This window comes from Phyllostomus hastatus, unplaced genomic scaffold (genome assembly GCF_019186645.2).
Source record: "Phyllostomus hastatus isolate PE091 unplaced genomic scaffold, TTU_PhHast_1.1 phas_contig_34, whole genome shotgun sequence".
Taxonomy (NCBI): domain Eukaryota; kingdom Metazoa; phylum Chordata; class Mammalia; order Chiroptera; family Phyllostomidae; genus Phyllostomus; species Phyllostomus hastatus.
This window is the reverse complement of record NW_025333857.1, coordinates 14,092,472-14,106,027: the sequence shown is the minus strand read 5'-3', so window position 1 is coordinate 14,106,027 and position 13,556 is coordinate 14,092,472. Positions and strand designations below refer to the sequence as shown.

At 37.1% G+C, this 13,556-nt stretch overlaps 1 protein-coding gene across 2 annotated transcripts in view; it reads left to right on the top strand.

The window, feature by feature from the left end:
• CNTLN (centlein) overlaps nt 1–13,556 on the top strand; it is a 294,809-nt gene that overhangs the window by 205,158 nt on the left and 76,095 nt on the right. Inside the window, exons 16-18 of one of the 2 annotated variants that reach the window (XM_045840845.1) lie at nt 7,386–7,563; nt 11,438–11,531; nt 11,627–11,850. In XM_045840845.1, coding sequence (XP_045696801.1) covers nt 7,386–7,563; nt 11,438–11,531; nt 11,627–11,850 — 496 coding nt within the window. Of the gene's footprint in view, nt 1–7,382; nt 7,564–11,437; nt 11,532–11,626; nt 11,851–13,556 lie in introns of both variants that reach the window. The other variant, XM_045840844.1, reaches the window with a different exon arrangement.

Below are 13,556 nucleotides of genomic sequence, written 5' to 3'. Positions count from 1 at the left end.
AGGGCCATGACAGAGGACTGCACAGATGGCTGTAGGGGGCACCTTAGCAGCGTGTGCGTTCCCTCCCGGCACCGTTTCTGGGATGGGGTCACCAGGAGGAGGTCGTCCATGTACTGCAGAATCGTCAGGTCCATCCCCCCTTAGCGAGGGGTTTCCTGCTAGGGCTTCCCCAAATACGGTTGGGGAGTTCTTAAACTCCTGGGGCAGTCTAGTCCAGGTTAACTGAGTCTTGACCACTGTGTGCGGATCTTTTTCATTCAAAGGCAAAAATGGGTTGGCTGGAAGGTGCCACAGGAATGCAGGAGAAGGCATCCTTCAGATTACGGCAGGTAAACCACGTTGCTGTTGGGGGAAGCTGGCTTGGGAGGGTGTGCAGGTTCGGGACCACTGGGTGGCGGCTGTAGGCTGCTTTGTAGACAGCCCACAGATCCTGGACAGGCCGGTACCTGCTCCTGTCTGGCTGCTATCATGGGTCTGGGCAGGTGTGGCCTCATGGTGTGGAGCCAATCTTCTTCAAGCTCCCACTCGGGGAACCTGCTTCTCTGTCACATCCTGGGCAGGGGAGTCTTTCTTTATCTCCCTGGCCCAGAGCATGGCCACAGCCATTTAGCATATCCAAGTGACCAGCCAAAGGCTATAGGCATGTTAAATGACTATGCCATGGGTTAGCTATAAAGCTGTTGCTGTACAAAACAGCCTCGCATATTTTGCTCTGTGTGTCCCTCCCCCTCCTTACACCTGTGGGAAAGGGGTGAAGACATCCTAAAATTTCCTGGACACCTTGAGTTCTGGACCCCGTCCAAAATGCCCATTTGGGGTCCCCCCACCCTTAGCTGCACCTTGTAACAATTTTTCATTCTAGATATATATCCACTTTAAATTCTTTTAAAGGACAATGGACGAAGGTCGCATCTTCTTGTAACTGCTTCCGGCTGGAAATGGACGTTGTTTTACCTACCCGTGGGTCTGGGGTGCCCTGAAAGTGGGTGTAGCATGGAGGGAGTCCTTCCTGTCAGGGGAAGGACTTTACAGAATCCTGGTCAGTTGGCTATTACCAGGAAGTCGCAGGCTCGGTGTCCAAAGGCTGGCATTACTAGACCATTGGCATCCTGGTTATATTCTGGAGGTGACAGATTTGGAAAGAGTTGGAAGGCACAATTAAATCATAACCATTAAATGACAAAAGCAGGGGCTTAGGTATGGCTTATCTGGAGGAAGGTGTACAAGGCATGCTACACTTATCCAAAGCTTTTGTAGTCCATTATACTTTACTCAGGCTGAAGGGAATATATTATGATTTCCCTTCTTTCAGATATCTAAACCTTTCCTGTTCAAGCCACTAAGACAGAAAAGGGAAAATCAGTTTTAAAGTGAAGCCCACAGATCACCCAAGCTGCTTACTAACCCAACCACTTAGTTTAGCCAAACCATTGAGCTCCAGGGGGCGATGATGAAAAATGGGCTCCTTAAGTGAGGCCTGTATTGCAACCAGTCACTCAGGTAATGAAGTCACAGGCATACGTCCTATGAAAACAGAAGAACACACAGGGTAATTCACACACTAGTCCCCAAACCAGCCTCTGTGCCTGTGAGACTGTCTTTTGGGAAGACGTTCAGTTGCAAGTTTCTTTTTGCAATGACATTCAGCAATGGCAATTTGACAGGTCCTTCATACCTGTAAATTGTACATTTTTGATGATATTACAAAACCAGTTTTAACCTTCAAATGAAAACAAACTTTTAAGACAGTTGCATTATTCTGATGTTTAATACTGAGCATAGTGATTTTCCTTGAACCTTAATTTTTCTCCTTAAGATCACCCTCACTGTTATTAACTGTTTGTTTACATAAACTCACCAAGAGCAGCCTGAATTACTTATGATCTTTAATTCTGCTTTGCTGGAACTCACACAGGGAACCTTCAGATTGACTTCTCAGTCTGCCCCTCAGGGCACAGAAGCAGAGCCACACATCCACCATCTGGCTTTTCCTGTACCAGTTGTTTTACTCAGATCCTTGAGGTTTTCATTGGGCCCACAGGTTTCTTTTTGGCCATCTTTCATGAAAGCAACCTTCGTTCCTTGAACTGCACAACCAACCAAAGTACCAGGCTTTTCTCGTGGGCTTACGCTAGCTTCACAAGTCAATCCCAGTTCCTCAGGGCTTTCTGGTGACGACCAGAACCCATACATGCCTCCTTCAGGCATGACATTCCAGTCAAAGTCTTGGTTAACAAAACCACTATTAACTACTGGTCTTATTGGTCTTATGCAAAGAAACCTTATGTTTTCACTTACTCCTTCAGAATGCCAAATTCTGGAGGGATCAGGTAGGGAGAAAAATACAAAGCCTGAAGGAAAATCTTTTCCCTTCTGATATTTACCAGGCTTCTTAAAACCTTTACTTCTATAGACTTATGCAACATTTACAACCCTTTTATTTTTTCATACATTTTCTGATATCCACTAAGAGTGTATTTCCATGCCTTATACCTTTTATTATTAACTAACATCACATAATTCCAAAACTTTTACTTTTCCATTTATCTGTACAGTTTCCCACAGACCTTCTTCATTTATGTGTGTGTGTGTGTGTGTGTGTGTGTGTGTGTGTATATAAATATATAAATTATTTACTTTTCTACAGAGTGTGAAGTTTTAACCTTCCCTGGAATCCTTCATTTCCTTTTCAGAGCAGATGCAGAGCAAAACCCAAAACACAGAGTTTCCAGAACAGTACACGGGTAGGGGCATTCTCTCGCACAGAGACGTGCTCCTTCAGGCCCGGTCTTTTGGCAGAGACATGCTGCTTTGCCTCTGGCTGAAGCACTGATCAGCCCCAAATGACCCTTCCTGGGTCCCGAGTGGCAAAGGCATCCTCCCCAACCGGTTACAGGCAACCTTAAACAGATTTTAAGTACAGAGGGTTTTTGATCAGAAACAACACTGCTCTTTTCCCACAAAACCAGAAAACAAATAGTTGAGGTTTCCTTTACTCCAGGTTTAAAACTTTACATTCCTTATACATAATTTTACTCATTCAGATTTAACCATTATTCTTTTAATCCTGGTTCCTTTCCCACTCTGGGAAGGACAGCCGAAAGTCCCTGGCACTGCAGGTACCTTCTACTAAAAATTCCCTAGATTTGCAGAGACATTCTGCAGTTTTCTGAAGCTCAGACCCTGAAAAACCCTACAGGCCAGATGTTTTCCTTAACTTCAGTACATGTCCTTCGGAGCCATTCTTATCAGAACCAGTTACACAGAGAACCAGACGGATGCAGTTTGGAGAGAGCCCTTAGCCTGGCACCTTGCCCAGTTCCAAGATGGAGGGGCTCTCACGTGACCCATCTTCCAAGATGACGACAACCATGCACCTCCACCCTGGGGGGGGCGGGCACTCTCGTGGCTCGTCCTCCATTTTATCCAAAATGGCGGCACACCCACATACATGCAATATAGTACTGTGGCAGAAACCCCCCCAACCCATGATGAATTCTCCCAACTGACACAGACAAACAAAGGAAAAGGGGATCTTTCACATGCCCGCCGCAGGTGGGGGGCCCATTCTGACTCTGTAAGCCTGGCCAGCTCTGTGGAGTCACAAACACATTCATACACATTCAGTCACACAGTTCTCCCTCGAGAAGGAGTTTGATGGCCTGGGTCTTGGCCCAGACTCCTGAATTTTTCGGTTGAGGGGTGATCAGCCCCTCCCTGATTCTTGAGTCCGGTCCCTGGGGCACTTACCGATACCTGATTGGCACCTCCGACAGTTCGTAGTTTGTCTCTCCCCTCTGCCCGGGTGTTAGAGCGGTCGGGGACGTGGCACGAGGAGTCTCTGCCCCGGGAAGCCTGGAATCACCAGGGCACGTGCTCCTCCCCTGCGGCAGGGCTCCCCCCCCCCCCGACTCCCCCAGTCACCTTCACCGGAGGCAAAATACCTGCTCGTGTGAGGGGTTTCCCGGCCAATGCACCAAAATGTTGTGGAAAATCCACCCACACTCGGGAGATAATGAAGCACAAACTTTTTTACGCGTTCGGGGCTCCAGGGGGGTTAATTCCCAAATCCTGAGCCAAATCCCAAATCCTGGGTTAGGGGTCCTTTTTATATACCAGTTACACAGGCAGAAAGGGAGGGGGAACCAGCTGCTGAAAGCAAGCATTCAGAAGCAGGGGCATAGTGACCTTCAGATATCGTTACTTAGCAACTCTGCTAGCCGGCTCCTTACCTAAAAATAACTTTTACTCAGCTTTTGTCCCGACAAAACTTGCAAGTGTTACAGAGAGCAGTTTCTTTTCCTGCCACATAAGAAACTTACTTAGATATTGAGAAAAATAGAGCTTTGTTCTTCATATATAAATATATTATGTAATTATTACCTTAGAATACTAATGTCCTATAGTTGCATCGTATTATAAAGCATGCTGTCAAATGACAAAAATAATACCATTTAGTAATGAGTTTGAAGCCCTTTATTCAAGGGGTAACATCCATGGAGTAGGGGTTAACAGAGCCTAACGAACAGTGGAGCACTCTTCCTGAGGGAATTGTGTCGAGACAGAGTTTCATAGAGCATTAGAAGGGCAATGAAGAAACAGGGCGTGGTTGGCTGGGGGGTTGAGTATTTCCTGATAAGGCTAGCACGTTCTATTTTCTAGGGTCAGGTGAGCTAGCTAAAGCTGAGTTGGAGAACTGTGATTGGGGTAAGTTAGGTTTCCTTGACAGTGAGGTGTACGATGGAAAAATTCATTTTTCTTCTACCCTTCTAAATTCTTCTGGCTGGACTAATAATTAAATTAACATGAGACAGATTAACAGGAGGAAATGACTAAATCTATTATACAAGTGAAACCGGAAAAGATTGGCATTCATGTTGTCTGTCACATACTGAACCCAATAAGCAGAGACAGGGATTGAATCTTTATGGGCACTTTATTCAGATGGCTGATGATCTGAGAAGACAGTGGGCTCATACCCTAAGGGACCATCTTACATTTTCTTTCAAGCCAGCCTTTTAATAACAGGGAATATACGAGGTGCAGTGAGGAGTTTTTAAATTCAAGGAAAATTAGATAAAAGAAACTTATAGTATTCTCGTCCTGGGCAGTTAGCTATTCCCAGGGGTGGGTGATGGTCTGTCTGTGTCTGGAACACAATGGCCTGGATGCCTCCACTTCTTCCCCAGATGGTAATTTTTAGCACTGCCCTAGGAGGTCAGCTTTCTCTTCCAGGAGCCAGGATGGACCTTATCTGTAGTTTCTAAAACAATAGCTTTAACATATGCTTTACTTACTAGGCTTATTAACCATTTACTTTAAACTCTTTCCAACTCTTGAATGCCCTATCACAAGGTCCAGTAGAAGTAACGCCATTGAGTGTGGTTGGTAGGGCACATGAATGTCTCTCCTGAGGTGGACAGCAATTTGAACGTTTCATCTAAAATATCATATGGTGTGCTTGAGTGTGATATTGTTATGTTACAGAATTGGATCTTATGATATTGTAATAAAATTTTTTATGAATAAAAAGGGGTGTTCTTTGTGTCAGACCCTGTGTCTGTCCATACAGGGGTTCCATGCAAATGTGGGGTTTGTAGTTTGGGACTTCAAAGGGAAGAAAGGCAGTTCACATGGAGATAGAAAAGCAAATGTTTGGAAAATAAATGTTTGCTGGGCCATCTTTAACAACAGGACACAGGGAGAACTTGGATCATAGGGGTCTTAGTAGGTCCCCCTGTGTATCAAACACTAGTTCATATGAAACTAGAGTTATCTACAACTATATCTCCCTCACTGGAGGACATTATCTATGTAAATTCTTTTAGGTCATAAGAGGAAAGGTTAAAGTTTTTTTCTGAGTCTTTTGTTTATTGAAAATAACAAGCTTAAAATAATTATTCCAGAAGGTATAATTGGGGGTGTCAAACTCTGCCTCCCCTCAGAGGCATTTTCCATAAATGTGGCTGGCTTAGATTTAAATTTCTGACATGGGCTGGGCCATTGAGGCAGCCTGCATTTTGTGGGTTTCAATATACAAACTACCTTTATCAATGTCCATTCAGTAACGGGTAATAATCAGGAGTTGTTAATACCTCAAATAAGAAAAACAATTTCAGCAAAGCATGTTTATCTAATTTGTGGGTAACATAACTTTTGAAAGAGATGGAACTATTTTATAAAATAGAATCAGAATCCCCAAAGATCTTAAAAGACTGGGAAGATACGGTTATACAGAAGACTACAGGGTTCTTCGCTTGGCTGTAAAATGTCATTTGCTCCACTATACAATGGGAAAAATAAGGGACTTTGCAGTGGTGTACATAAATATATTTTATGAGGCTTTGTTAAATCCTATATGAGTCTACAGTATAGTAATCATGTCAGAGAACTTTCAGAATTTTAGTTTGTACCTAACTGGAGTTCTACTAAGCACTTCTCATAATACACTTGGAATGTGAAACTGTGTTTTGAACATAATGCTACATCAGAATAAGCTGGAGCAAATTCAAGTGTAACCAGGGTAAGAAAGCATCTTGAAAGCATACATACATATTAGAAATATTTGAAAAAGCTAGGGATGTTTTTCTTAGAGATGAATCAGGCATCATGTTACTGTGTTTTAGTAGTTAAAAGATCATCCATGTGGAAAAATGATTGAGCTTACTAGCATGTCCTGCTCAACTCAGCATTTGTAACTTTCCTTCCTTGCTTTATGTTTTCTTTTTAACATACTGCTAACATACTATATATTTTACTTCCTATTTGTTACCTGTCCCCCCGCCCCCATCCCACTAGGATGAAAGCTATATGACAGCAGGCATTTTTATCTACTTTATTTACTTACTGTGTTATTGCTAATGTCTAGCAAAGTGCCTGGCACATGGTTGATGCTTAACAAGTACTTTATTGAATGATGAATAGCCTAAGAAATGAAGCTGGGGTAAATGGGTGAAAGCCACAGGGATTCAAATTTTGTCCCAGAGTAAGGGAGAACTTCGTTAGAAATGTTCAAGTTTTCCACCCTGGTTCATAAAGTAGTGAGTACTCCAACCCTACAACTGTTAAAACTTGTGCTTCCTGAGTTAACAGTTAGTAAAAATACTATAGAAGTGATGCTAGTGTGCATTTGATTCTAGATAATCTAATTTCTTGATGAGATTTTTATAATTTTGTAAAATATAGATTAATTTTCTTTCTTACCACCGAAAACCCGTAAGTGTTCAAATTAAACTTACAGTTTTGTACTGTGCTATAGTATGTGCAATAATAATAATAATAATAAAGTATATGCTATATTATTTTTGATCTTGAACTTAAAAGAGGTATATATTTAACAACTCTTCTTGGGTTTTGTGTCCCCCACTTTTTTTTCTCAAAAGCAGTGATTCTGAAACTCACATCTCTCAAAATTTGGGGACAGTTGTTGTAGAAACATCCCAGAAAATAAGTCCTATGGAAGATAAGAGAGACCAGAAGGAAGGTGATCAAACAGAAGACAGCCAAGTGCAGGGAAAAAGGATAGCGCAAATATATTCAAATACAGATGGCAAACCCTCAAAGGTATGACACATTTTGCTTAATTCTAAGCTATGTTTTTAATTTTATCTTATCTTTGTAACAAATCAAATTTTGTTGACAGTGATTTAATTTGAATCCTTAAAAAGTGAACCTTTGATATTTGCAGTGCAAATACACACTTCTTGATATTTTTCAACTCCAATTTGTTAATATTTTTGTATAGATAACATGGAAATAAAAAATATTCTCCTAAATATAAATATTCAGGTATTTATATTTCAGCTAAAAAATTTAAAGGTGATTTTAAGCTCATTTTTTTCAGGTATATGAAATATACCAAGTGTGGAAAATACTGTTTTTTTTATTAGTCTTTGTGATGATAAAATTATTTAAGTAAATCTATAAATTTCTAGTATTTACCTAATTTTCTAATATGTTTCAAATCTTAAAAAATTTAATGTTTCTAAACAATTTAGTCATTAATTCTTACTGTGTATATATCATGTCACCAAAAGGTTTACTTGTTCATCATAAATCAGTGAAATACAGAGGAAAGATAATTTTGTAAACAATCATCTTTTAATTAACCTATTAGTGTTATTTTAAAATCACATCCAGCAGTGTTTAATTTTAAGAAAAAGCTCAAGGATGACAAAAATCTATTTTAGTTACCACCAGAATGAAGTTCGGATGAAAAATTATATGCTAAGTGTCTGCTAATTCACTGAGTGACTGGTAGGTAAATAGATAGATTTTGTAAAAGCTTCTATTTTGCCACATATTACTTGGTTGGGAATTTTCCTTAGTTGTAGTCATTTATGTATAGCATGGGTTTGTAATAAAAAATAACTCTTAATTCCATTTATATAAGAGAATATAGTATAAACTACTTTGAATAAATCTATGTATATTGTTTGCAGTCAGAAAAAAGACACATTGACGAAATTGTAGCAATTTTGTTTTGAAAATACAGAATTTCTCACTAACTCCAAAGATAACCATTATTTTAACTTTAATTGCTAACTCCATTTCTTTATAATTTTATCTCTCTTAAAATTATAGTTAATTTTGCCTGTTTTTGAATTTTATAGATTCTATACAGTATATATCTTCTTTTGTGTCTGGCTTCTTTTGTTCAATATTATGTGGAGTTCATTCACTTTTATTGTTGTTTATTGCACTTCCTTGTCTGACTATACCTCAAGTTATACATTCTACTGCTGAATTTTGGGTTCCTTCAGTTTGGATTTCCTGCAAATATTGTTGCAATGAGTATTCTTATACATGTACCATAGATTAAGTTTTTATAAGATTTTAATTGATAATGGTGTTTTCTGAGCATTGTACCAATTTGTTGTATGTACTAGCACACTATGAAAATTTTTACTGCTCCTCATCAATACTTGGTATCTTAATATTTCTCATCTCAGCCCCTTTTATATGTATGTTCAGGTATATTATTATGGGTTGAATTTACATTTTTGTGATTACTAATAAAGTGTTGAATACTTTCTCATGATTACTTACCATATGGAATTCATTTTTTTTTAAGATTTTAAAAAATTTCTTTTTAGAGAGGGAAGGGAGGGAGAGAGAGAGAGAGAGAAAAACATCAACGTGCGGTTGCTGGGGGTTATGGCCTGCAACCCAGGCATGTACCCTGGCTGGGAATCGAACCTGCGACACTTTGGTTCATAGCCCGCGCTCAATCCACTGAGCTACGCCAGCCAGGACCATATGGAATTCTTTAGTAAATTGCCTCTTCAAGTCTCTGCTCATTTTAAAAATGAGTTGTCTATATTTTTATTTATTTTTATGAGTTTTTATAAATGTTATATATAAGTCTCTGGCTGCTTATATATATTGTAGATATCTTGCCATACTCCATACTGTACCTATTCAAGGCTCTTAATGTAATCTTTTGAGGAATAGAACATCTTAATTCTAATGCTGTCAACACTAGAAAATAAAACAATCCAATTAGAAAATGGGCAAATAATATGAACAGACATTTCAACAAAAAAGGATAAATGGATAACAAATAAGCACACATATATAAAGATATTCAACATCATTAATAACTAGGGAAATGCAGAGTAAGATACTGATGAAATCCAAATCTAGCAGAACAGCTAAAATAAAAAAATAGTGACACTCCAAATACTGGCAAGGATGTAGTAACACTGGGTCTCTCATACATTTTGGGTGTGAATATAAAGTGGTACAGCACTCTGGGAAACAGTTGGCAGTTTCTTTTGAAAACCTAATAATCCCACACTTACTACACAAGCCAGCTATCTCACCTATGGACACTTATCCCACAAAAATGAAAATTTATATTTACCCAAAAAACCTTTAATGAGTGATCATAGTAGCTTTATTTGTAATAGCCCAAAATACAACCAAAATTTTCTTTATTAGCTGAGTGTTTAAACAAACTGCGATACATTCACACCATGGAATACCACTCAGTAATATAAATGGTAGGAACTATTTATACACACAGTGTCCTGGCTTTGTGACCTCAAATTTCTCATCTTGATATGGGACCTAGGCTTTCTTTCCTGTTATCTGGTACTCTGTGTTGCTCTTTACATAGAATTTCAAGGTTGCCAGATTATCAACTGTTCTGTACTTATTGGGCACTTTGTTGAGCACTTGTCTCTTGATTCCCACTTTTACCTCATTTTTGGCCCCAGAATCTCCCTGTGTTACCAAGACACTTGAACAGTGCTTATTTCAAAATATGAGAATTTTTCTGAATTTCTAGTCAGTTAACACTGGAAAAGGAAGTCTAGTGCTTTTTTATTTTAGGTATAGTTTATTTGAAACCAAGTCCGGTGACTACTATTTAACTTGGGCAGTTATGTTTTGGATCTTTTTACAGCACTCAGTAATAGCACTTAAGTATTCATTAAATCTTACTAAAGCAATGAAACTTTTAAAAATATATCTTATATACTGGTTTAGAAGATATGTTTTAATGAGACATTCCAAAAATATTTTAAGAAATGAATGTTAGTTTAAAAGAAAGTAATTACTTCAAAGGCAAATGTTATCTTAGATAGGGGTTTCTAGAATTTGTGTTAGCAAATCAGTCTTATTACTTCAGAGACATGCCTTATATATAATTTATGTATCCCTCAGCATAAAATACAAGGCTCATTGTCAAAGTACCATTGGGTCAAATTTATTTTGTCTTTTTATTTTTACTATAATTATTTATTTGTTCCTGAATTAGGGTTTTTGAAAAAAATTTTTTAAGAGTTTTCTAGATTGATATTGTTTTTGTTTCCCAGACAATAAAGTCATAAACAAGACCATGTTTTATTCTTAATATTTATAATATTTTGAAACATATTCCTATTTAAAATTTTGCTTTGGGAAAGCTTTTTGAAATTGGTGAAATGTTTTGGAACAGAAGTCAACATAGATTTATTTTATTCAATCTTAGTATATTGGAATGTCATTAGGAAAACACAGCTTCAAGAAAACTTACTTTATTATCATTGACATCATTTTAGCTTTATTTGTCAGAAGAGATTCATTAGTCTCCATGCAACAGAGAACAGTATTTGAGAAAAGGACTTAGACTCCCAGAGAATAGGTTATTAAATATTTTATTTTTGTTGCTTTTATTGTATTTACCCTTAGGGTTCTAAGTAGTCCCTAGGCTAAATTACTACTACTTTGGGGGTTAATTTTGTATTTGTATCTTTTGCCTTGTAAGGTCAACTTTAGTGTACATATTATGTTCCTTTATGAGTTCTTGGCATCAATTATAGAGTTTTATTATCTAAACATTTTAATTACATAAATAAATATATTTTAAGTGAAGAAATATTATGTATCATGTTGGTTCACTTGATGTTGTTATTGAGTAACAATCTAATTTTTATGAAATCCTTTAATTTAGGATTATTTTCATTACAAGAATGTCAAAAAGCCAACTTTTGAAAAAAAGAGTGGTAATATTCAGAAGAGTTCACATACAGCAGTTCCTACCAGAGGTAAGAATGCATATGTAATTAATAGTCTTCATAATTTAATGTGATTTTAAAAATATTACAAACATTATTTTTCTATAACAGTTACATATTCTCAGTTAACAGAGAAAAATGGAAAAATGTAACTGTGCAGAAAACAAGAAGCAATACTGTTTTATTACGAGAAAGAATTATATCCTTGCAACAACAAATCAGTGTACTTCAGAATGCCAAAAAAGCAGCAGAATTATCTGTTAAAGAATATAAAGAAGTCAATGAAAAGCTTCTTCATCAGCAGCAAGTATCAGATCAACGATTTCAGACAAGCAGGCAGACAATAAAGGTAAAGGGAACTTTAAAGACTATATTATAAAAGTACATATTTTTGTTTTACATGTGTTTTTTTGGTTCGTATTTGTGTTAGACATGTCTGTGAGTACAAAAATAATTTCCAGGCACTGCAAACTAATATTTTAATACCTAGGTTTTAAAAAATATGGTCATATTAACAAACAAATTTGATGAGGGGGAGAACCCCATCAAAAAGACAAAAATACTTTATTAGCATATCTGTTTTACTTAGTTTTTCTAATCTTAACAGTTTGATATATTTATTGCATTATACCTTATTTTAAATATAGGCTCCATAAATGCATGTAGTGTGCCCATTTGCTCATGTCTAAAACTTTGAATTTGTCATTATACTCATAAATCATTCTTGATTGATAATTGCCTCAGTTTCTATTTGCAAGTACTAATTTAAAATGTGAAGATTTTAATATAAATATCCATATTAATGTGTTCTTATAACTTATTTGTGCTTCTTTAATTCAGGTGAATTTTTTCTGTAACAATTTTTTGAGATAGTATACCTTACTGCTGGTTATCATAATTTTTACCTAGAGCAAATGAAAAAGATTTTTTAAGTCTTCATTCCTAAAGGTATTTGTATCAAGAATGAATTTTGGATATTTGTTGTTTTACACAGAATTTTTTCAAACATTTCTAGAAAAAAAAATTTAAATCACAATCACAAAAATTTTTTAATGAATTGGGTTGGCCAAAAAGTCTGTAAGTTTTTTTCCATAAAATAAAAGATATATTTTTCATTTTCACCAATAACTTTATTGATTTGGGTATTTTGAGAATGTTGGCTCTTTCCCATGTGGTATAATGTGATTGTTCTCAATTAATGTCTCAATTTGATTGCTGTCAGCTTCAACTGGACTACCCGACCGTGGAGCATTGTCCACTGAGATATCTCCAGCTTGAAACTTCACAATCAGTTTTGATACAGTCAGTCACAGCACCTTTTCCACACATTGCACAATTTTTTTGTGTGTTTCAGTTGTGTTTTTACTTTCTTTGAAATAATAAAGCGTAATATTGCTGAAAATGTGTATTTTCTTCCATCTTCAATGTTAAAATGTCTAAACAAAATTCACCAATTTTGATGTTTTTTAATGCACACTGATATGACAGGCATCATAATATAATCTAACAAAATTGTTTAGAATGAAGATAAAGACAGCTGAGTGTTATTAGAGCCATCTTATGGGATAAAAAATAAGCGAACTTTTTGGCCAACCCATCACTTACATTCTTTACTTCCAGTATCTAGTGATTTGATTCAAGTCATACTCAGAATAGTTTTAATTATAACAATCTTAATGTTATACTTGTTATACTAATAAGAAGTATTTTGGCTTTATTCCAAGGTAGCCTTATACCTAGACCTGATCCCTGTTCCATACATAGGAGGTCTGTCCAGAAGGTATCCAGCCATGTAATATGAAAAATAGAGACATTTACTGAAGAAGATATAAGATACAAGAAACATTGTACATAGGACAAAGATGCCTCAGTTCCCATCAAACTAGGCACCTTGGGACCCCACACAGTTCTCCCGATTGCCATCAGCTATGCTATCACATTTTCCTGAATCTCATGTATGGTATGAAATCTCTTTTCTTTCAAAGGTGATTTAAGTTTTGGGAAAAGCCAGAAGTCACAGGGTGCCAAATCTAGGCTGTAGGGGGACTGAGTCAC